The following is a 20387-nucleotide window of genomic DNA, read 5'->3' as shown; positions in this document are numbered from 1 at the left end:
ACCAGAGTGAGTCGGCAGAGCGGCTCCGGGAGGCAAGGGACGGGGGAAGGTGGCCTGTGCAGCCAAGCACCCAGAGGCGGGCCAGGTGTGACGTCCAGGGGTGACAAACACGTGGGTGCAGCACAGGGACAGCACAGGCACGCTGGAGCCTGAGGGCACGTCCGCACCTGTCGCCACCTGGGGCCACAGCGACCTTGCAGGGGAAGAGGCTGCGGCTTCCCTTCCGCCTTCACAGCCTCACCCAAGTTCCTCTTCTGGTCGGTTCTAACTCCACACCACTCAAGGAAAGGGATTCTGGGAAATGTAGTTCCAGCCCTACCAATGTGCCCCAAGTCACAGTACAGACGGGTTGGCTCACCGAACCCTCCCGCTCTACCTGCGTGAACTCTGCTCTCCACAGCGACCTGACGGAGACTCAGGGCCATTCTGCAGTGGCTGCTGCCGCTGTTTTTGTCACCCAAGGCCAGTAGGAAGCGGTTTGCACAGTTTCCTACCTTAGGAGTCTGCAGCGGAAGCAACCTGAATCTCACCTTCCCAGCCTTCCTTGCAGGGCAAATGTAAGCACGTGACCTGGACTCAACCAATCAGATATACCCAGCTGGCGCCCACACTCCGCCGATCAAATACCCCCCAAATGGCGTTTGTATTTAGACCCAGTGGAACCTGGGTTTACCTGATCCCACGTGTGGAAGCCACTGACTTTTGCAACGTGCATTCTCAAGTGTGGGGTGCAGTCTAGTGAGGAGGAAGAAGGGACGTGCCGGGTGTCACAGCCCAGTGACAGCGACGGGAACGCCCTGCCGTGTAATCCCTACACTGTTGGTGGCTGTGCAGTCCCCTGGCCAGTCTCTCTGGCCCTCCCTCCCAGAGACCCGTGAATCGCGTAATGCCTTTTATAAATTCCTTTCCTGCTCAGATTACGTAGAGTGTTGTTTGCAGCTAAAAACCTAACCACCTTTAGGGGCACCTGAGCAGCTCGGTCAGTTGAGCATCTGACTCTTGGTTTTGGCTGAGGCCATGATCCCATGGTTTGTGAGATCAAGCCCCGCGTCCAGCTCTGTGCCGACAGCACGGAGACCACTTGGGATTCTCTCCCTCTCTCTCTCTCTCTCTTCCCCTCCCCACTTCTCTCTTTCTCTCTCTCCTCTGAAAATAAAAATAATCATTAAAGAAAAACAACAACCTAACACCCTTGAAATTCACAGAACCCTTGAGTCTCCGTTCCGCACGCCGCACTAGGAGCAGAACAGTACCCACCTCGTGAACAGTTGAGGGGAGTCAGGGAAAGGGGGCCCCGGAACCGACCGCAGCACCACAGACGCTGGGGCAGTTTCACTCCATGGGTCACGGCACTCATTTGGGAAGCAGGTGATCCAGGTGGCTCTGGCCCTGACCTGGTATGTGGCGTGAGCAAGTCACGTTCCCCCTCCTGCCCGTGGGGTTATCACGAAGACCGAAAGGTTACAGCATGGAAAGCCCTCAGCTCAGAGCGCGGCGTGGGGAAGGAGCCCACCCGGGTGTCGCTGGAAGGCACATGGGTGACCTTTGCATCCTGGATTAGAGAAAGTAAATAATAATGTAGGTGGTGTCCTGATGTGCCCTGGTATGAAAGCTGAAGCTTGGAAAACACTTAGATGTTCGAGACACACAACTCCATTAACGCTACTCCACTGTAAATTTAAAAATGGTTAAAAGGGCAGTTCAGCGTCCGACTCTGGACTTCAGCTCAGGTCATGATCTCACAAACCGTGAGATCAGGCCCCGCGCTGGGCTCTGCGCTGACATCGCTGACGGAGCCTGCTTGGGATTCGCTGTCTCCCTGTCTCTCTGCCCCTCCCCCACTCGTATATGCACATGCTCTGTCAAAAATAAACATTTTTTAATGGTTAAAAGGGCGAATTCTGTTGTATATATTTTACAACTTTTTAAAAATTAATAAAATAATATACCAAAAAAAACACATTGAATTACACACTTCCAGTAGGTAGATTGTACGGTATGTGAATTATAGCTCAATAAAGCTGCTAAATGGCCCAGCTGGCTTCCCATCCCTTTTGGAGCACAGCACAAACCCCAACTTCTCTCCCTCTCTGCGCTCATCGGCCCCACCCCCACCCAGAAGCCCTCCATTCTGGCTCGTTGACCTGCCTTCTCTTCCTACAAGAGGCCAGGCCCCTGCCCCAGGCCTTTTACTTTTGTTCTTCCTTCTACCCGGGGTGTTAGCGGCTCTCTGATCTGCTGCCCATTAGGATCACCGAGCAGCTTTCCGTGACGACCCCCAAGCCGCCCCCCCCCTCGGACAGTGGGGTGTCATTAGTTCAGGACAGCAGGTAGCGTCTCTCCATTTACCGGTTTACTTTAAACCTTCCAGGGTGGTTTTTTTTTTTTTAATATTTTTTATTTATTTCTTGGAGAGAGAAAGAGACAGCGTGAGCAGGGGAGGGTCAGAGAGAGAGGGAGATACAGACTCTGAAATTGGCTCCAGGCTCTGAGCTGCCTGTCAGCACTGAGCCCGACGCGGGGCTCGAACCCACGAACCGCGAGATCATGACCTAATAAGCCAAAGTCCGACGCTTGACCGACTAAGCCACCCAGGCGCCCCCTTCCCGGGTGCTTCTAATGATCCGCCAGCATTAACGATCGCTGCCCTAGTCGTCACGGCTCGGTCCCCCCTCCTTCGGGTTTCTGCTCCCTGGCCAGCTCGGTGGAGGGGCCCTTCCCAATCACACCATCTACCTCCCTTTATTCACCTTCAACACGGCCCCGCCTAGGACTGCATCGTGGGCGTATTTGCCTGCTTCCCGTGGAGAGTGTCAGGTGGATGAGGATAGAGGCTGCACCTGTTTTGTTCAGTGCTGCGTCCTCAGTGCTTAGTTTATACAGTGCCCGGGAAGCAGCTGTCCCCTGATGAACCGCTGTGGCCCAACTTTCTCTGTCCCCGGTTGGTCCGGCGCCTGCTCTGGAGGGCTGCAGTTCTAGGCGGCGGCCACCAGGGGGCGAGAGTGCCCAATCACACTACAGGCGGCTGCGGCTGTCCCGCCCCGCGCCAGGCCCACGGCGGACCCCACTGTGCCCCTCCCTCTTCTCGTTTGTAGATTCACAGTCACCGGGCATCTGCAAACACTCTACCGGGACTCAAGTCGGAGAGGAAGGCCCTGCAGCGGTGTCCGGAGTCTCCAAGTCCTCCTCTGGCCACTCGCAGACCCTCTGATGTGGGCTTGGGGGCTCCCACGGCCCCCTGGCCACTGTTTGGGAACTGAGGACCCACACACTGGGGGCTGTGACACGCAAGGTCTTCTTCCATCACAGGGTCACATGCCCACGGGGGAACGAAGGAGCCCCGGACCTGAGCCACAGGGATCAAAGCCCCGGGCGAAACGGAGGCTGGAAAGAAACACCACAGCGGGTGGTGTGTCAGGTGCTGCCGCACTTCGGTTCCAAGAGGAGGGACCCCTGCCTCCCTGCAGGGTCTGGAGATACAGACGGAGGGATGCAGAGGGGGACCCCCGGTGGCTTTTCAAATTTGAGGCATGGACTGGTCAAATAATAAATGCCAGCATTCTGAAAAAATTTTTAGCATGTTTTATTTATTTCTAGGAGAGAGAGAGAGAGAGACAGCGTGAGCAGGGGAGGGTCAGAGAGAGAGGGAGTCACAGACCGAAACAGGCTCCAGGCTCTGAGCTGGCAGTCAGCACAGAGCCCGACGCGGGGCTCGAACCCACAAACCACGAGATCATGACCTAAGCGAAAGTCGGACGCTTAACCGACTAAGCCACCCAGGCACCCCACGCCAGCATTTTTTAAAAAGCACCAATTTCTCTACCACTGAGTAAGTCCCACGGTCCTCGGTGTCTCCTTTCCCTGGGAGGCTGCAGCTGTGACTGCTGGGGACAGGGTCCCGGTGTGAGGTGCCCCTGCTCAAATGTGGCCCCCACCTTTGGATGCCCGGTGTCCTTGCAAGCTCTGGGGACAGAGCAGTGAGCCGATCACCCGTCCTCTCACGCAGCTCACATGTGAGTGGGACGCACAAGAGAAAGTCATAAATATGTATGAACTTTGCTCAAGGACGTGAAAACCAGGAAGAGGCAGAGACAGAGGATAAGGGGGGAGGGGAGCGGCTGCTCCCGAGGTGACACCTGAAAGACAACCTGAGTAAGACGCCAGCCAGAGGGTGTGCCAGGCCAAGGGCACAGCAAGTGCAACGGCCCTGGGGCCGAGACTGGAGGCGGCTTGCCGGAGTTACAAACGGGGCAACAGTGAGGCTCACAGCCTCTTCCCCTAAAGTGGGCTGAGTACCCCGCCCCCTGTGGGCTTCAAATGAGAAGGGAAGGTGCCCACATGTGCCCGAGGAAAGGAAACTGAACAATTTTTAACTCAAAAAACGACAGCGCTCCATTTACTGGAAAGAGCACTTTAATAGGAGTCCAGTTAGAATCTTTCACCAGCTCCACGGCCTTGAGCTAACTTTTTTTTTAATGTTCTACTTATTTCTGAGAGAGAGAGAGAGTGAGCAGGGGAGGGGCAGAGAGAGAGTGAGACACAGAATCCGAAGCAGGCTCCAGGCTCTGAGCTGTCAGCACAGAGCCTGATGCGGAGCTCGAACCCAAGAACCGTGAGATCATGACCTGAGCCGAAGTTAGACGCTTAACGGACTGAGTCACCCAGGCGCCCCTACCTTTTTTTTTTTTAACATTTGTTTATTCATTTAGAGAAAGAGGACACGCAAGGGAGGGGCGGAGAAAGGAGAGGGAGAGAGTCCCAAGCAGGCTCCCCACTGTCAGTGCAGAGCCTGATACGGGGCTCGAACTCACCAACCGTGAGACCACGACCTCAGGTGATTTCACCTGAGGTGAAATCAAGAGTCGACGCCTAACCAACTGAGCCACACAGGGGACCCCGAGCTAGCTACTTCTTTGGGCCTATTTCTAGACAAACCCACGGCAGGTCACATTAGGACAGGGACACCCAGCACGTGAATGCCATGCACCACGGACGCTGGGACACCTGGTGCCCTCTCCACCTGAGCCACGCCACCACCTTGCTGCTCATCAAGCACGTGAAGCTCCCACTGCGTACCCCAGGGCCTTAGTACCTGCTGGTCCCCCGTCTGGGATGTTCACCCGCTTCATGTTCCTACAGCCGCCTCTTCATTCCGACCTCGGGTCATAGGACCCCCTAAGAGAGTCCCAGTGAGTAGCCACCCTCACCCCGCCTTGGTCCTATTGTAGGAACACACCCCATTGTGTTCCTTCCACAGCCGTGGTCAGCAAGTGGCCTGTGGGCTGACTCGAGCTCCTCATTCCCTGCTTTGGTGCAGCCCATGGGCGGAGAAGGGGGTTTACATTTTTAAATGGTGGAACAAGAAACCTCTTGTGACCCATGACAGCTAAGTGACCACGGTGCACCTGAGCAGGGCGGAGGTGACACGCTGCCCAGGCAGCGCCCCTAAGCGCAGGCCGGCCACCCTGGCCACGGAAGGACCGCTCCCTCCCCTCTCGCGGTCTTGCTGAGACTGGTTGGGATCCCCTCCTGTTTCACATCTCCGTGGAGCTGGGCTTCCGGGAGAGCACCCACTGGGGGCCCCGAGTGCCCACCGCCTGTGGGGACGTCCCTGCCCTCTCATGGCCCCGTCTCCTGCGCCAGGTCGTGCGACTTGGACACGGCCATCCCGACCGAATGGAAAACTGCGAAGCTGAGGACGACCAAGCCGTTTTTCCAAAGCAGTTTAATTAAAAAAAGGTGAAGAATCTGAAAAAAATCGGTTGGGGGAGGGGAGGGCGCAGAACCCAAAAAAGCAAACCGAGGGCGTCCACTGGCTCAGGCACAAAGAAACACCGTCATCGAAAAAGATATTTAAGTTTAATACAAATTTTATACAAAGAAAATGTGAAAAAATACTTCCATATGCTAAAAGCAATTAGGCTTCACAAATAAGGCCAGCTAGGCTATTTTTTTTTTTTTGACACCTGCAATTCACAAATGTTCTCTCTGTTTCTTCTATACTCTTTTTTTAGTTCTCTAATATGGGGAACTAGCTGGAAACTGTACAGTTCACATCCTCTTATCAACAATGAAGAGAAAGTAAATGGGACTAAAATATACAACAGAATGTGCTGGAATGATATCGTACAATTAATTTTCTCATATACATACATGACCTTTTGCTTTGTTCGATGCGTTTTGTTCGATACGACAGACAAAATGGTGCCGCCGCGGACGTAGTGTGGCAGGGGGCGCGGCCGGCGTTCTCTCCCACCGCCTCGGCACATGCTTTTACAGAACAACGTGAAATCCCATCGTATAAATAATACATACATGCTTCGTCCCTCCCAGGTCCTCTGCGCGCCGCGCGCCTCAGAAGCACAGCGTCTCTTACCGGCCTGTGAGTGTGCGGGGAAAAGGAACCGCAAAGCAAAGCAAAGATTTCTCTTTGTTCCAGAGCCCGGGACGCCCACCGCTTTCTCTGTTCCCTCCCGTGGCCGGGCCTGGGCCTTCCCTTTTCGAGTAGTCATCGCCGCAATCACACAAAGTAAACTCGCTTCTCCGTGTCCAGAGAGCTTGGCCTTTTACGACACGGGGCCGTCGTGCTGGAAAGGGGCCGATGGCTTGACGTGATGCGCCCACGGCGGCACAGGGTCGGTGCCCGAAACTGTGGATGTCCGAGGCGCTGCGTACAGACGAATGGATGAAAGCGGCTCACTTTCCACCCCCGGCGCGTTTGAGGTCGAGGGCCTGTGCGTCACGGCGACCCCAGGGCCTGGTCTCTGCGCCGCGGGGACAGACGGGCTGACCAACCATCCCTCCCCCTCCTCCTCCATCAAAACATTCTTTTTTGTTGTTGGGCATTTTCTTTTTTCTGATTCTTTTTTTTTTTTTTTTATAAGTTAAAGTCAATACAAATATAAAAAGGGGAAGGTATTCTGGGTTCAGTGACACCCACAAATTGTACATTATTCACATCTAAAGCATAGGTTTCGTGTGGGTCAAACAGTCCTCAGTCGGCCCTAAGGCCGGACGCTGTGTAGTGTGGGCCGCCCTCCACGCAGGGCCAAGGCCAAGTCCGGGTGTCCGGAACGCCCGAGTCCGCAGGGGGCTCTGCCGTCTCAGGGTTCCTGGCCGTTTCCGGTCGCCCTGGCGTCTGGTTTTTTCTTCCTCCACGGGGTGGGTGGCTTGTGTCGTGACTTGTCCCTAGTCCCAGAAGGTGTCCAGCCGAGACTCTTTCGGGAGGAGACTCTTCGAACCGGCGCCAGCGTTGTGCTCGGCGCGAGCGGGTCCTCGCTTCTCGTCGCTGCTGCCCCAGCAACTAGATTTGCTGCCCCGGGAATGGTCTGCGGAGGAGAAGAACAAGAAGGGACGTTGAGCCTTCAAGCCACCTCGGCCGGGGCGGAGCCCTCTCCACGCCCAGCCCCTGTGCTCTGCGCTACCCTCCGGCCGCCTCCCTGCACGCATGGGTCTCTGGAGCCCAAAGGGGACACCTTATTTCAGGGCTGCACGGCCAGTTAGACAAACACGACAGTGTCACGTCGCAGAGATCGCGATGGTGAGGAAGATGCTTCTCACGCGGCACCTGGAGCCGCAATCACAACAGGATACCGAGCACTACGGGTGCCTCTGTGTCCCAGTCGGGCCACTGGAGAAGGGCACCAAAATGCAGCAATCAATTTCCTCCCTCATATTAGTGAAGTTTCTTCAGTTACTTTATAAACAACTCGAGAAACAGACCTATAACCAAACCACACAGAGAGAGGATCACAGAGGAGGAGGGAGAGGCCAGAATGGTTACTGAGCGGGACACGCACACCCACAGACTCCCAGCAGGGACAGGCTGCAGGGTGCCCGGAGGGTACAGAACCGGAGTTAAGCCCCAGGACAGCTCTGAGGACGCATGAACACAAGAAGCTAAACAACTGAGGCTGAGGGAGATCCGAGGCAGGTGAAGGAAGAGACAGAGGACAGTCCGTGAGCAGCGACACAGCTCAGCTCAGGCCCCCACGGGTGATGCAAGGGACCCGACAGCGCGCGGACGAACACATCCCACCCCCACGCCTGGTCATCTGCTAAGTTCAGAGGCTGGGATGAAATTTTGTTTTCAAATTTCTGGAGGTGAGATGGTGGTATTGAAAGAAGCCAACGGTCAAGTTCAGAGACAAGAATGAGAGTGAGGAAGGGACCAGATCAGAGCCGGGGATGACATTTCTCCCCGGCCGGTAGAAAGGAACGTGTGCATTTAGTCATGCGTTCTAGGAAGAGGAGCAGCAAAGAGAAAGATAAAAATCTCCAAAGTGATGTGTTCACTCAGGACAGACTTTCTTTTTTGACCATGTGCAGCGGTGACCAAAAGGGGGCAGTATTCCGGTAGACAGTCCTGAATCCACCTCCTCTTCCCGGTGCTTCCCTATTCGTGAAGCCTACACGGGACGATTCTTCTGTAAGGTCTCTGGGAAGTGGTGCGCTCAGTCATTGTCCGACAGGACGAAATCCCACAACAAAGCAGTCAGGCGAAGGCAGACACCGAAGCCGGGCTCAGGACAGACCTGCCCCGTGGAGCCGGGGCGGCCACTGCGTCCGCAGGACATAGGTCCCCCGGCGGACAGGACCCAGGCTGCTGTGACCAATCACTGCGGGGGAGAATCTAGACCTTTACGGAAAAGGGCAAGGATGATCCCCTCCAGAAACCAAACCGCACACTCTGGCTCGCGTCTCCTACTACGGTTTTCAACGGCGACGAGAGGCAGAAGTGAGAGGTGCAGGAGGCAGAACAAGACACATCACTCACAACAGCAGCAGAAAACAAGACAAAAACACACGCGCGCGCACACACACCAGGAGCCTTCTGCAGGCGCCAGCAGCGTCATGCTTCCCCCTCTGGACTGGGTACTGGGGGCGCAGGCGGGCCGCCTCCCGCACCTGCCGTGTGCCGTAGCGATGGCCCGGGCAGCCTCGGTGGCTGTGGGGAGCTCGGATCGCCACAACCCAGGCACCTGCTACTTGTGCTCCTCAACCGGCCCCGTCAGCCCCGTACTCTGTCGCGCCCCTCCCCCCGCGATGCGCTTACACAGACTTGGGATAACAGGGTCACTAGCCCACGAACGGGGGTCACTGGATGCGGCCTGGCTTTGCAGGGGGAAAGTGAGGAGCCCAGCGGCCGAAGAGCCACCCTGTAAGCCGGGTTCTCAAGCACGCTGGAAGCGCAATTCTCAGAACCACCAGCTCTGCCAACAGCCTCATGCGACCACTGAAAACCCACTAAGGCAGAAAGCGTCAACCAAGGAATCTGGATTATTCTGGGGGAAGAATCCCTCCCGTACCGCCAAGGCTGCCAGAGAACAAGGCCGGAAGGGAGGGCCAGGAAGGCGCCGAGGTGAGGACGGCGGAAGGGGCTTCAGACGAGGTCCTCAGCCGCGATGACGGAACCCAACAAAAACCTCTGGAACCGAACAGCCACAAGGGAGTGATACGAAAGGAGTTTCAGTAAAGGAAGGGGTCCAGTGAAGGGCTTGCTGGGGACACCATAGGAGGCAGGACAGGAGGAGGGAACAGAAACCCCAGGAGAGAGGACAGCCGGGCCGGAACCGTAATCGCGGCACTCCAGTTGCCCGGCAACACACTGCACGCTCAGGACAGCGGGCACCGGACCAAGTTCTCAGGCTCAGACCCCGCGAGCGCAGGGCGGGTAAGGGTCCGAATGCACCTGTTCTCAGCCTCGAGGAAGGACAGGCACAGCGGAGCAGAGGGCGGTCTGGACATGGTCAGGGTGGGGGGTGCGAGGGTAGAGGGGGGCCGCCGGGAGAAGGGTCAAGGGTCTCTGTCCCTAGCTATCAAATCCAGAACTACGGGGCGCCTGGGTGGCTTAGTCGGTTAAGCGTCCGACTTTCGCTTAGGTCATGATCTTGCGGTTCGTGGGTTCGAGCCCCGCGTCGGGCTCTGTGCTGACTGCCAGCTCAGAGCCTGGAGCCTGTTTCAGTCTGTGACTCCCTCTTTCTCTGACCCTCCTCTGCTCACGCTGTCTCTCTCTCTCTCCTAGAAATAAATAAAACATTAAAAAAAAAAAAATCCAGAACTAAAGCAGGAATTATTGTCTTTGACCCACAGAACCCCAGAGCACATAGGCAGTGACCACCGTCACTGGGAGGAGGGAAGAGAGGTTGCCAATAACCCCAATTCTCATCTTCTAAAGCCAAAGGCCAGCAAGCAATGTCTAAAACAAACGCCCAGAAATAGAAGCACAAGGAAATAACGTTATTTGTAAGGAAGGAAGGAAGCACCAAAGACATCACTGGGGATGGGGCCTAGGAGCTGTCTTTCTCTGTACTATAACCATACACGTGTTACTTTAAAACCTTAACAGGTGCCTGGGGGGCTCGGCTGGGTGTCCTACTTCAGCTCAGGTCATGATCTCACAGCTTGTGAGTTCGAGCCCTAAGTCAGGCTCTGTGCTGACAGCTCAGAACCTAGAGCCTGCTTCGGATTCTGTGTCTCCCTCTCTCTCTGTACCTCCCCAGCGCGCGCTCTCTCTCTCTCTCTCAAAAAAAAAGAAAAAGAAAAAAAAGAACACTTAAAAAAATTAAAATCTTGGGGCGCCTGGGTGGCTTAGTCAGTTAAGCTCCGACTTTCGATTAGGTCATGATCTCGTAGTTCGTGGGTTCAAGCCCCGCGTCGGGCTCTGTGCTGACTGCCAGCTCAGAGCCTGGAGCCTGTTTCCGAGTCTGTGCCTCCCTCTCTCTCTCTGACCCTCCTCTGTTCACGCTGTCTCTTTCTCTCTCTCCTAGAAATAAAACATTTTAAAAAAATGTGTTTTTAATTAAAATCTTAAAACAATTGTTTTATGTTTATTTGTTGGGGGGGGGGGGATGTGCAGAGAGAGAGAATCCCAAGCAGGCTCCGCGTTGCCGGCACAGAGCCCGATGTGGGGCTCGAAAGCATGAACCACAGGATCATGACCTGAGCTGAAATCGAGTCAGATGCTTACCTGACTCAGTCATCCAGGCGCCCCTGAAATCTTAAAAGACAAGAAAATAGCAAGAAAGCACATGACCCCAGACTCCTCAGCACACTCCCCCGCCCCCAGCGATGGTCTACGCGGAGAATCCGGGTGTTTCCAAAGCCCATGTTCCTCTGCGCAGTTTCACCTACAAGGTCACCGACGGCGAGAGCAGGCTAAGTTAAACAAGACTCACGAGGAGTTCAAAAGGGACAGCAAACAAGTCGGCGTCTCTGCTCTGACACGACTCCCAGCTTGGGTGAGACACAGGAAAGGAGGCGGCAGAGGGTGCCTCCGGCTCCCTCCTGCTCACACCCCGGCGTGTCGTGGCAACACCACCTGCAAAGTGCTCTCGCTCCGGCCAGGTTCTGACAGCCCCCCCCGACCCCCCCGGCTAACATGCCTCCCGTCCAGCCCCGTTCCGAACCCTAAATGCCGACGCCTCCGGAGTGGGGTCCTGGGCACGCTTTTCTTTCGCCACAACATGCAGAGAAGGTCCCCTTGCCTGAGGAGACCCCAGGATTCTAACCTGGTCTTTTCCCGAGACAAGGTCTGAAAACACCATTTGAATTGAAAACGTGCGTGGCTGCTCATGGCTCGGCGGTGAAAGGTCGAGAACCACGCTGCGAGCGGAGGAATGTGCAAGAAAGCAGCCCGGAGGCCGATGGAAAGAGGCTTCCGGAGCCGTCCCCGGGGCCGGGGGAGGAGACGGGGCAGGCGGTGCCGTTCCATGTGGCCGCCACCAGCCCCCGTGACGCTGCTTAAACAGCGCCATAAAACGTTAAATCCTACAGTCAGCCACAGTTCGAGGGCCCGACAGGCATGCGTGTGGGTGGCGACCACGGGAACAGGGCAGATAGAGAACAGCGCCATCACTGCAGCCTGTTCGAGGGGACAGCTCCGCTCTCGGGGCAGATGCAGGGAGTCACGGTGGAGGCGCAGGAGGGGATTAAACGCCGTGGGGAGAACAGCTGAACCAGACATCTGGCTACGACAGAGGCTGGGGAGGGAAAGGCCGGTGCAGCCGTCGGAAGGCGTGACAGAGGCCTGGGTGCTGGAAGGGGAGGCAAGGCCTGGCTGTGCTCCTCGGAGGGAACGGACAATGCCACGTGCTGTCAGTGACCTTGGAGGGACAGGCTGGGAGGCCTGGAACAGAGCAGAGAACTTTGGAAGCTGCCCTTGTGCAGAGGGCAGGCAGAGGCAGAAAGGAACCAAATCCGGTAAGACCACCGACCGGACAGACGGAAACATCTGCTTCTGCGGTCAGCGGTCGCGCTCAGCGCGACTGGTGCAAGGAGGACGTCCTCCCGGGAAGTCCTCCCCAGCTGAGCTCCGATGGCCGCCGCAGGGCAGTAAGACATGGAGCCTGGTGTCCGTACAGGTGCCGTTTTGCCGAACGGAAGTGGGGAGAAAGCCAGAAGGCGTGGAGACTGAGTCACATTAGCGAGGGTGCTGCTGGGAGGAGCCAGGGAAACCAAGCCGGGGAAGGAGGGAGGCGAGGAAAGGAAAGAGTTAATAAATGGGGGGGGGGGGGGGGGGAGCACATCTCCAGCCCTGACTCCTCCCAGACACCGGTGCCTAATCAGCTGAGCCACACTGAGCCACACCAGACAGCCAACACGCCATTTTTTGGCTCACGATTTCATACAGGTCAACCTAAGTATTCCCAATGTAGCGGGTAAGAGCGTGTCTGGGNAAACCCACGAACCATGAGATCATGACCTGAGCTAAAGTTGGACGCTCGACTGAGCCACCCAGGCACCCCCCCCTTTTTTTTAATTAAAAAAGTTTTCTTTTAAACTATTTANCACAGAACCCGAAGCAGGCTCCAGGCTCTGAACTGTCAGCACAGAGCCTGACGCGGGGCTCAAACCCACGAACCATGAGATCATGACCTGAGCTAAAGTTGGACGCTCGACTGAGCCACCCAGGCACCCCCCCCTTTTTTTTAATTAAAAAAGTTTTCTTTTAAAATATTTATTTTTGAGAGAGAGAGAGAGAGAGAGTGTGTGTGTGTGTGTGTGTGTGTGTGTGTGTGTGTGTGAGAGAGCAGAGGAGGGAAGAGAGAGACAGAGACAGAGACACAGAATCGGAAGCAGGCTCCAGGCTCTGAGCTAGCTGTCAGCACAGAGCCCGACACAGGGCTCGAACCCACAAACTGCGAGATCATGACCTTAGCCGAAGTCGGACGCTTTACCGACTGAGCCACCCAGGCGCCCCACGGAGGGGGGGAGGTGTCAGAGAATTCTGGACTAAAGTCCAGACTCCAGTAGTACGTCACTGAATTACTCGTGCCTGTGAGTTAACTTCTCTGGGTCTCAACGTCCTCATCTGCCTAATGGGAACAGTAACTTCTCTCACAGAAGCTGGAATAAACATGATAAAGTATCCACAACCGCTTCACGCTCTTGGCCTGAACACCCATTACGTCCTCTTCTGACTTCCATGGAAAGCTCTAGAAGACAAGAGTTGTCTGCCCTGGTCACCACGAAGTCCCCAGCCCTGGCACAGGACCTGATCCCAGAAACACTCGACAAACTCTTACACCCACCCCACCCCCCAACCCTCTGGGAAAAGCCTAGCACCACGCAACCGTCGAGAATCTAAAGTAGAATTCAGGATCTTGCCCTCCCTCCCTTCCCCGCTCTCGCCCCCTCTCTGCTCCCCACCCCCATCCTGTCCCCAAGACCCCTCCGACATTATTTTCTCGGCCCCCACCCAGTACGAAGTCACCAACGTCTTCTGGGGCTTCTGGCTTCTTCTCTCCAATGTGAACCCTCCCTGCTATGCCCACTTGGGACACCAGTGTGCTTCAGGTCAAGGGCCCCCAACCTCAGCCCAGGGGCCAAATCCAACCTGATGCCTGGTTTTTCTACCAGTGTTTCACCGCAGGACCGCCACACCGCGTGTTTGCAGAGCATCCACGCCTGCCTTCTTCCTACAACAGCGGGCGGGACAGCTGTGACCCAGGCCACAGGGCCCGCAAAGCTTAAAGTGTTTACTATCTGACCCTTCGGTCTGCCAGGCCCTGGGCTAGGGAAACACTTCGTCACCTCAGAAGTGCAAGAGAACAGACCTCCCAGCCAGCTTCCGGAACGGAGCTGCCCCCGGAGCTGCCCCCGCCCCCGCTGAGGCCGATTCCATACTGCATGCCACCCTCCAGCACTCCCACGCCGTGCCGGCCCCACATCGCTGCCACGCCTCCACAGCGCTCCCTGGCGGACACTGTGCTGCCCCAACCCCGGGCCTTGCTCACACAACCTTTGCAATTCTGGGCCGTCTGCAACCATTCCACATCCTGCCTATTCCAGGTTTTTACTCTAAACTCATTTTTTTAAAATGTTTATTTGAGAGAGAAAGAGAGAGAGAGACACAGACAGTGCAAATGAGGGAGAGGCAGAGAGAGAGGGAGACACAGGATCCGAAGCAGGCTCTGAACTGCCAGCAGAGAGCCCGACGCGGGGCTCGAACTCATGACACACAAGGTCATGACCTGAGCCAAAGTCAGGACACTCAACCGACTGAGCCACCCAGGAGCCCCTCTCTAAACTCATTTCAAACTTAAATGAAAACAGGAATTGTATCTTGCTACCTAGATCACTAGCAGAAAATCCATAATCCTCGCCACCGACAGAGGGCAGCTCTACAAATAAACATAACGAAAACCAAACTGTAGTATTAACGTCCAGGTAGCTACCAAGTCTGTTCTGTCTTTGTGAAAAGGAGAAACTAGAAAATATCAAAGAGACGCGGAAGGTATCTTAGCACTAAGCTGAACTGTTCTCAGAGATGGGAGTCAGAGGACTGAAAGGGAGGGAGAGGGAGGCTACGTTTTCAATAGGCGATTCAATCGTATTCAATGCCAAGTTCTCATTCTCCCTAGAATCAGCTCATGCTAGTGCCTCTTAGCCCCGCCCTCAATCTGAACCCCAGCATCCAGCCCCTTGGGGAAACCTTCCCCGCCTCCACTAACAAAGGACATCACTTCTTCCTTGGTGCACTTAATATGGAGACAGGAAATAAAATGTTTGGCTTGCAGCTTAAGGGAATCGTCCAAAGGAGAAAAAGATCCTGGAGCTAAGGGACCTTGAATTAAGCAAACTGTCCTCAATGGGGGCACCCTCTTTGAACCTTCTGGAATCACCCCAAAACTGGCTTAGGAGGATGCAGGAAAATGACCCTTCGGGCTAGAATGGAGGACAGCTCAAACCCCACAGAGGAGGAAAACCTAAAAATTTCCCTCTCAGAAAATAGCCCAGAACAGCCTACTGGGTTATTCCCTGAGAAGAAAATTTCCTCCAACCAAAAATTTCCTTTTCTCTGAAGGCTCAAGTGCCCTCACCCGCTAACTGCAATGTTGGGAGGTCAGGAACAGAGTTCCAGATGGTTTCATTTACTGTGGTCATTTCCCAGAGGGCAAAAGAAATGCCCAAGCTACATGCGCACCTCTACCCCACCCCAGGCCAGCAACAGGACCCTCTTTTATGTGGGACCCCAATAAAGAAAGCAAGCAGAGGTAAATACTGAGCAGCTTGGAGAGGTGCCTGAAAGCTGACTTGCCCGGCCACGCCCTCATCCCCCCATGACCTGCCCGGGGCACCCCCAAAGATCCCTAAGGATCCACAGTGGTTGGAAAACCACTGCAGGAAATCCTTAAAGATCTCCCTCTGAAAATGGCTTCCCCTCTGCCCGGGAGGAATGTGAGAGCACGGTTCACCCACCAGGGGGCAACATACCAGAGCCTTGGTTGGAGCCTAAGAGAATGGAGGAGGGCGTCTCCCGGGAGCCAGAAAGGTCGAGGGTCTAAAAATACAAAAAGAGAGAGATGGACACGAGGCATGGGGGCCAATGTAGCCCCCCAGGGAAGCCCAGGGATCCTTGGGGGTGCTCATCACCGCCCCCGAGGCACCTCTGTGCCCTCTGCCTGGTATGTGCAGGCAGGGGAGGCCAGGTCAGCTGGGGCGGCCCTCCGCCTGTGCTCGGTCTCCCAGAAGGAGCAGGCTGGAACACAGCAGTGGGGTGGGCCCCTACTCAACTCTGCAGCCTTAGCTTCTAGAACATTCACTGTTTCCGCAGCTTCCTCCACTGACCTACCTACCCTCCAGATTTCTGCCACACCCGGAAAAGGAGGTAGATCACGTCAAAACTAGGTCAGCTCGCTTTTATTACACATTCACCTCTTACCAGGCAGTACTGTCAATGAAATTAAGGGGCTTTGATGGCGTGAGAACTTAATTCTCTTCCTAACACGCGCTGGGATAAATACATGACAACCACGGATGTAGAACATGATCGACGTGCCACCGGAAATGACTTCTACAGATGACCCACGCTGCACCCACCACACTCTGGGAGGTGGGCGGTGCGACCTTCCGTGGCCAATATGGCAGCCACCCGCGCCACGTGACTGCTTGTGTTTAAGCTGATTAAATAAAACTGAAGAGCCTGAGGTTTTGCTCACAGCAGCCCGGGTTCAAATGCGCAACAGCCACCTGTGGCTACTGGATCCCGTACTGGGCAGAGCAAACACAGACCATTTCCATCGTCACAGAAGCTTCTACTGGACAGCACTGCCGTCAACGTGGGACAATCCCCAGAAAAGCAGCTGCTAGACCACACGAATGCCGTGGCGGGCTCCGCGACACTCTGTCCATGCCCGTGTGCCCGCAGCGGGGGAGGCGGCCCGCTAAGGCTCTGTCCCCACCACCCACGGTCTGACTGCCCCGCCTCGAAAACAGCCCTCTACACCATGGGACTTGCAGAGGTGATGGGCGTGGGGACGGGCCCAGAGACGCCACCCGGCCCCAAGCGTGGCTGTCACTGGCCAAAGGCGAGCGACCCACTCACCGAGCCACTGTCCTTGCTCTTCTCGGCAGGCGGCTCCTTGTCTTTCGAGGTGCTGGCGGTTTCCGTGGGGGCCGCCTGGGAGCCGGAAGAGCCCCCCTGGGACGACTTGCTTAGTGTTTCTGTGTTCACCTCGGCGTCTGCTTCCTGCTGGGGGGCAGTAGCTGCGGGGGAGGGAGAGAGAAGCGCGCGTGAGGCGAGGGCCGCGGGAGCCGGCGCTCTGCACGAGGCCACGCCACCGCGCGGAACAAGCCTGACCCAAGGACCGTCTGTGACAGGCACCTCTGCTCCGCCCCACCCAGGGCAGGGGAACAGGCCGAAAGCAGCCAGAACTCCAAAGTTTCCCCGGAGCTGAAATTCCACACTTTGTGTGAACACAGGTGAACTTCTGGGTAGTTCATGAATTCAAGTTTTCTTCAATTATGCTAGACACGACAGCACAGTGGGCGAGAGAAGAAAGTTCATCAGCTGAGCCAGCCTGGAATCGGGATCTAGAATTACTCATTTCACACTGTCTAATTTTAGAGCGATTTTAGCCCCCCTGGACTTCCTTCCCTCTGAGGCAGCGCAGGGAAACCCACGTGAAAAACAACACGATGTCAAAGACACAGTAGCTGGCGATGGTAGGAGCTTGGATGAACTGAAAAACAGCATTTGAGGGGAATTTCAGAAGGATGGACATCACAATGCCACAAAGAAAGGAAAACTGAAGGGCGCTTTGGCCATCTTGTAATAATAACAGCAAAGGTCATCCATCAGACACGTTCCAGAACTTAGGAGAATTTAACTCCACTGCTGGACAAGATTTAAAGTAGCCATTAAGAAGGCACTTCCCTAAGGATAGAGGATCCAACAACGTATGGTTCAATGTTCTCTTTTTAAAATAATGAAATACAGAAGATCTCTCCAGAGTAGGCGTTGGCAAACCAGGGCCACCTATTTTTTTAAATAAAGTTTTATTGGAACTAGTCTCGCCCACCACTTACATCTTGTCTATGACTGTTCTTTCCCTAAATCAGTATAGTAGGGCTGTTTCAACAAATCCTAAAATAGTTACTCTCTGGACCATCACAGAAAGCATTTGCTAACCCCTGGCCTAGGGACTGCTTCTCAGTCATGGTCATTCACCTGTGACCTTCAAATTTTTGCCAGTCTAAAAAACACACTGCCTTGTCTTATTATTCATGTAATTTTTAAAATTTTAATTTGTTATATTTTTATTATGTTATATTTTTGAGAGACAGAGCACAAGCAGGGGAGGGGTAGAGAGAGAAGGAGACGCAGAATCCAAAGCAGGCTCCAAGCTCCGAGCTGTCAGCACAGAGCCCAACACGGGGCTCGAACCCACAAATGGTGAGATCACAACCTGACCCGAAGTCGGACGCTTAACTGACAGAGTTACCCAGGCGTCCTGATTTATGTAATTTTTAATTAAATCCATTAAAATGGAAACTTCTTACTCTTAACTATATAAAACAAATATTATTTGACAGAAATACAAGCTAACTGTGAAAATTAACTTCTAGAATACTGCTAACATATTCTAGCTGGACCAGATGTCCTCCTGGAGGCTCCCGGCGTGAGACCTGTTTGCTCGGTGTTAGAAAAGACAAAGTTAGTTCCAAACCAACACTGTTTCTGCAACAGAAGAAATGGGAATCCACAGCGCAGGGAGTTCAGTATTAACTTTAAATCAAGACTCCTCGGCGCCGGGGCAGCTCGGTCAGTTAAGCGGCCAACTCTTGATTTCGTCTCAGGTCATGATCTCACGGTTCGTGGAATCGAGCTGTGAGTGGGGCTCAGTACTGACAGCACAGAGGCTGCTGGGGGTTCTCTCTCTCTGCCCCTTCGCCGCTCACGCACGCAAACACACTCTCTCAAAATAAATTAAAAAAAAAAAAAATTTAAGAGCAGGATTTCTCAGTATCGGTACAACTGACATTTGGGGATATGGGGGCAGGACGGGGCTGTCTGGTGCGTACCAGAGGGTGGGCAGCAGCAGCTCCGGCCTCTGCCCCCCGGATGCCGCCCCCCACCGCCCCCCGTTAGGATGACAGCAAACAACCGCAGTCACTGTCAGTGCCTTGGGGTGGGGATCAGTCACTGCACTGAGAGCCACGGCCGCGTGAACCTGCACCCCAGCAAGTAACGGGGGGCCCTCAAGTCCACAACGGCCGTGCCTCGCACGTCTGCTGGGTGTGTGCGCACGCCGCTCCCCCGTGTGTGGCGGGCGCGGGGGCGCCCCGGGGGCCGCACCTGACTGCGTGCAGGACTTCATGTGCTCGGGCCAGTGGGCCTGCTGGCAGGGGTAGTCGCAGTAGCTGGTGTTCCAGCAGCAGTAGAAGATGGCCTCCTTCTTGCAGTTGGCGCACCACTGCTTCTTCTTGGTCTCGTCCACGGCCTGCTGCTTCTCCAGCTCGAGCTGCTTCTTCACCTCGGCGATGAGCCGGTCCCGTTCCTGCTCCAGGCTCTGGCGCATCTCAGCCATGGTCAGCTCTGCCGGGGGAGGGGACAGGGCGCAGGCTTCGTCACCAGTCCCCCCCACCGCCCGGGACGTGGAGATCCCCATACCGGATTGTAAAGGGGGGGTCCAGGACATGGATTCCAACAGACAACGGGTGTGGGTCCCGGCTGGGAGGGGGCTCGGCGGCACGGCCCCCAGGGGGGGGACCCAGCCTAGAAGCCCCAGGATCTGCATCTGCAAAACGAGCATGCATCACGCTGGTCGCACAGAGCTGCCCGTCAGAGTGCACGTCAGTGCCCAGCGCGCAGGGAGCCGGAGCCCACGGCGATCCTGTGGGAAGCCCTCAGACAAGCCCGCAAAACAATATCCACGTAAAAGGCCACTCTGAGTTTGATCAGCAGTATGACCTCTTCTCGCAACCAAATCAACCCCTTCATCTTCACACTAATCCTGAGACCAGCTCAACCAGAACAGTCCCTTCAGGGGGGCCCAGCCGGCTCAGTCGGCCAAGTGTCCAACTCTTGGTTTCGACTCAGGTCATGGTCGCCTGGTCCCTGAGTTCAAGCCCCACCTGGGGATCCCTGCGTGAGATCCTCTCTCTCTCTCTCCCACTCTCTCAAAAATGAATAAGCTTTAAAAAAAACAATAACGTCCATTTCACAGATGAGGAAACTGAGGCATACAGCTAATAAGGGCAGAGCTGGCACTAGGTCTTGGATACACTATCTGGTGTCAGTGGCCGTGGAGGAAATCCCTTAGACCAGGTGTTGGGACTGATCGCTACGATTGATCAACTATCAAATACTCCATCTACAGAGACTCCTCTAATTTCACGTCAGACAGGGAAGTCCATGTGCAGTCCACCCAGGAGTGACCTGCACACCGAGAGAAAAATAAATGATTCCTTGATTCGTAAAACTCTCTTCCTGAAAATTAAAGCAAACAAACAAACAAAAAAAAAAACAAGCGCGCGCACACCCACACCTAAAAAAAGACCAGTAAAGAAAACTACCCTCTTGAATTTTGCCAGACCCCACCTTTCTGACTCTTGTAAGTGNGCCACCCAGGCGCCCCATCATACTTTTATTTTTCAACTGT

At 55.0% G+C, this 20387-nt stretch overlaps 1 protein-coding gene across 17 annotated transcripts in view; it reads right to left on the bottom strand.

Moving 5' to 3' along the window:
- Positions 1-5840: 5840 nt before the first annotated feature.
- The window catches only part of ZMYND8 (zinc finger MYND-type containing 8), a 133163-nt gene continuing 118616 nt past the window's right edge, over positions 5841-20387 (bottom strand). For 14 of the 17 annotated variants that reach the window (XM_077766119.1, XM_077766034.1, XM_077766071.1 and 11 more), the window contains 4 exons: positions 19082-19321; positions 16829-16989; positions 15718-15784; positions 7100-7328 (listed from right to left, as the gene is read on the bottom strand). In XM_077766119.1, the coding sequence (XP_077622245.1) occupies positions 7189-7328; positions 15718-15784; positions 16829-16989; positions 19082-19321 (608 nt within the window). In that variant the 3' untranslated portion in view covers positions 7100-7188. Of the gene's footprint in view, positions 7329-15717; positions 15785-16828; positions 16990-19081; positions 19322-20387 lie in introns of all 17 variants that reach the window. The other 3 variants (XM_077766098.1, XM_077766040.1, XM_077766126.1) reach the window with 1 other exon arrangement.

Source organism: Crocuta crocuta, unplaced genomic scaffold (assembly GCF_008692635.1).
Source record: "Crocuta crocuta isolate KB4526 unplaced genomic scaffold, BGI_CrCroc_1.0 scaffold71, whole genome shotgun sequence".
Lineage (NCBI taxonomy): Eukaryota > Metazoa > Chordata > Mammalia > Carnivora > Hyaenidae > Crocuta > Crocuta crocuta.
Note: the sequence above shows the minus strand (reverse complement) of the source record. Positions and strands in the feature narration are given on the sequence as shown.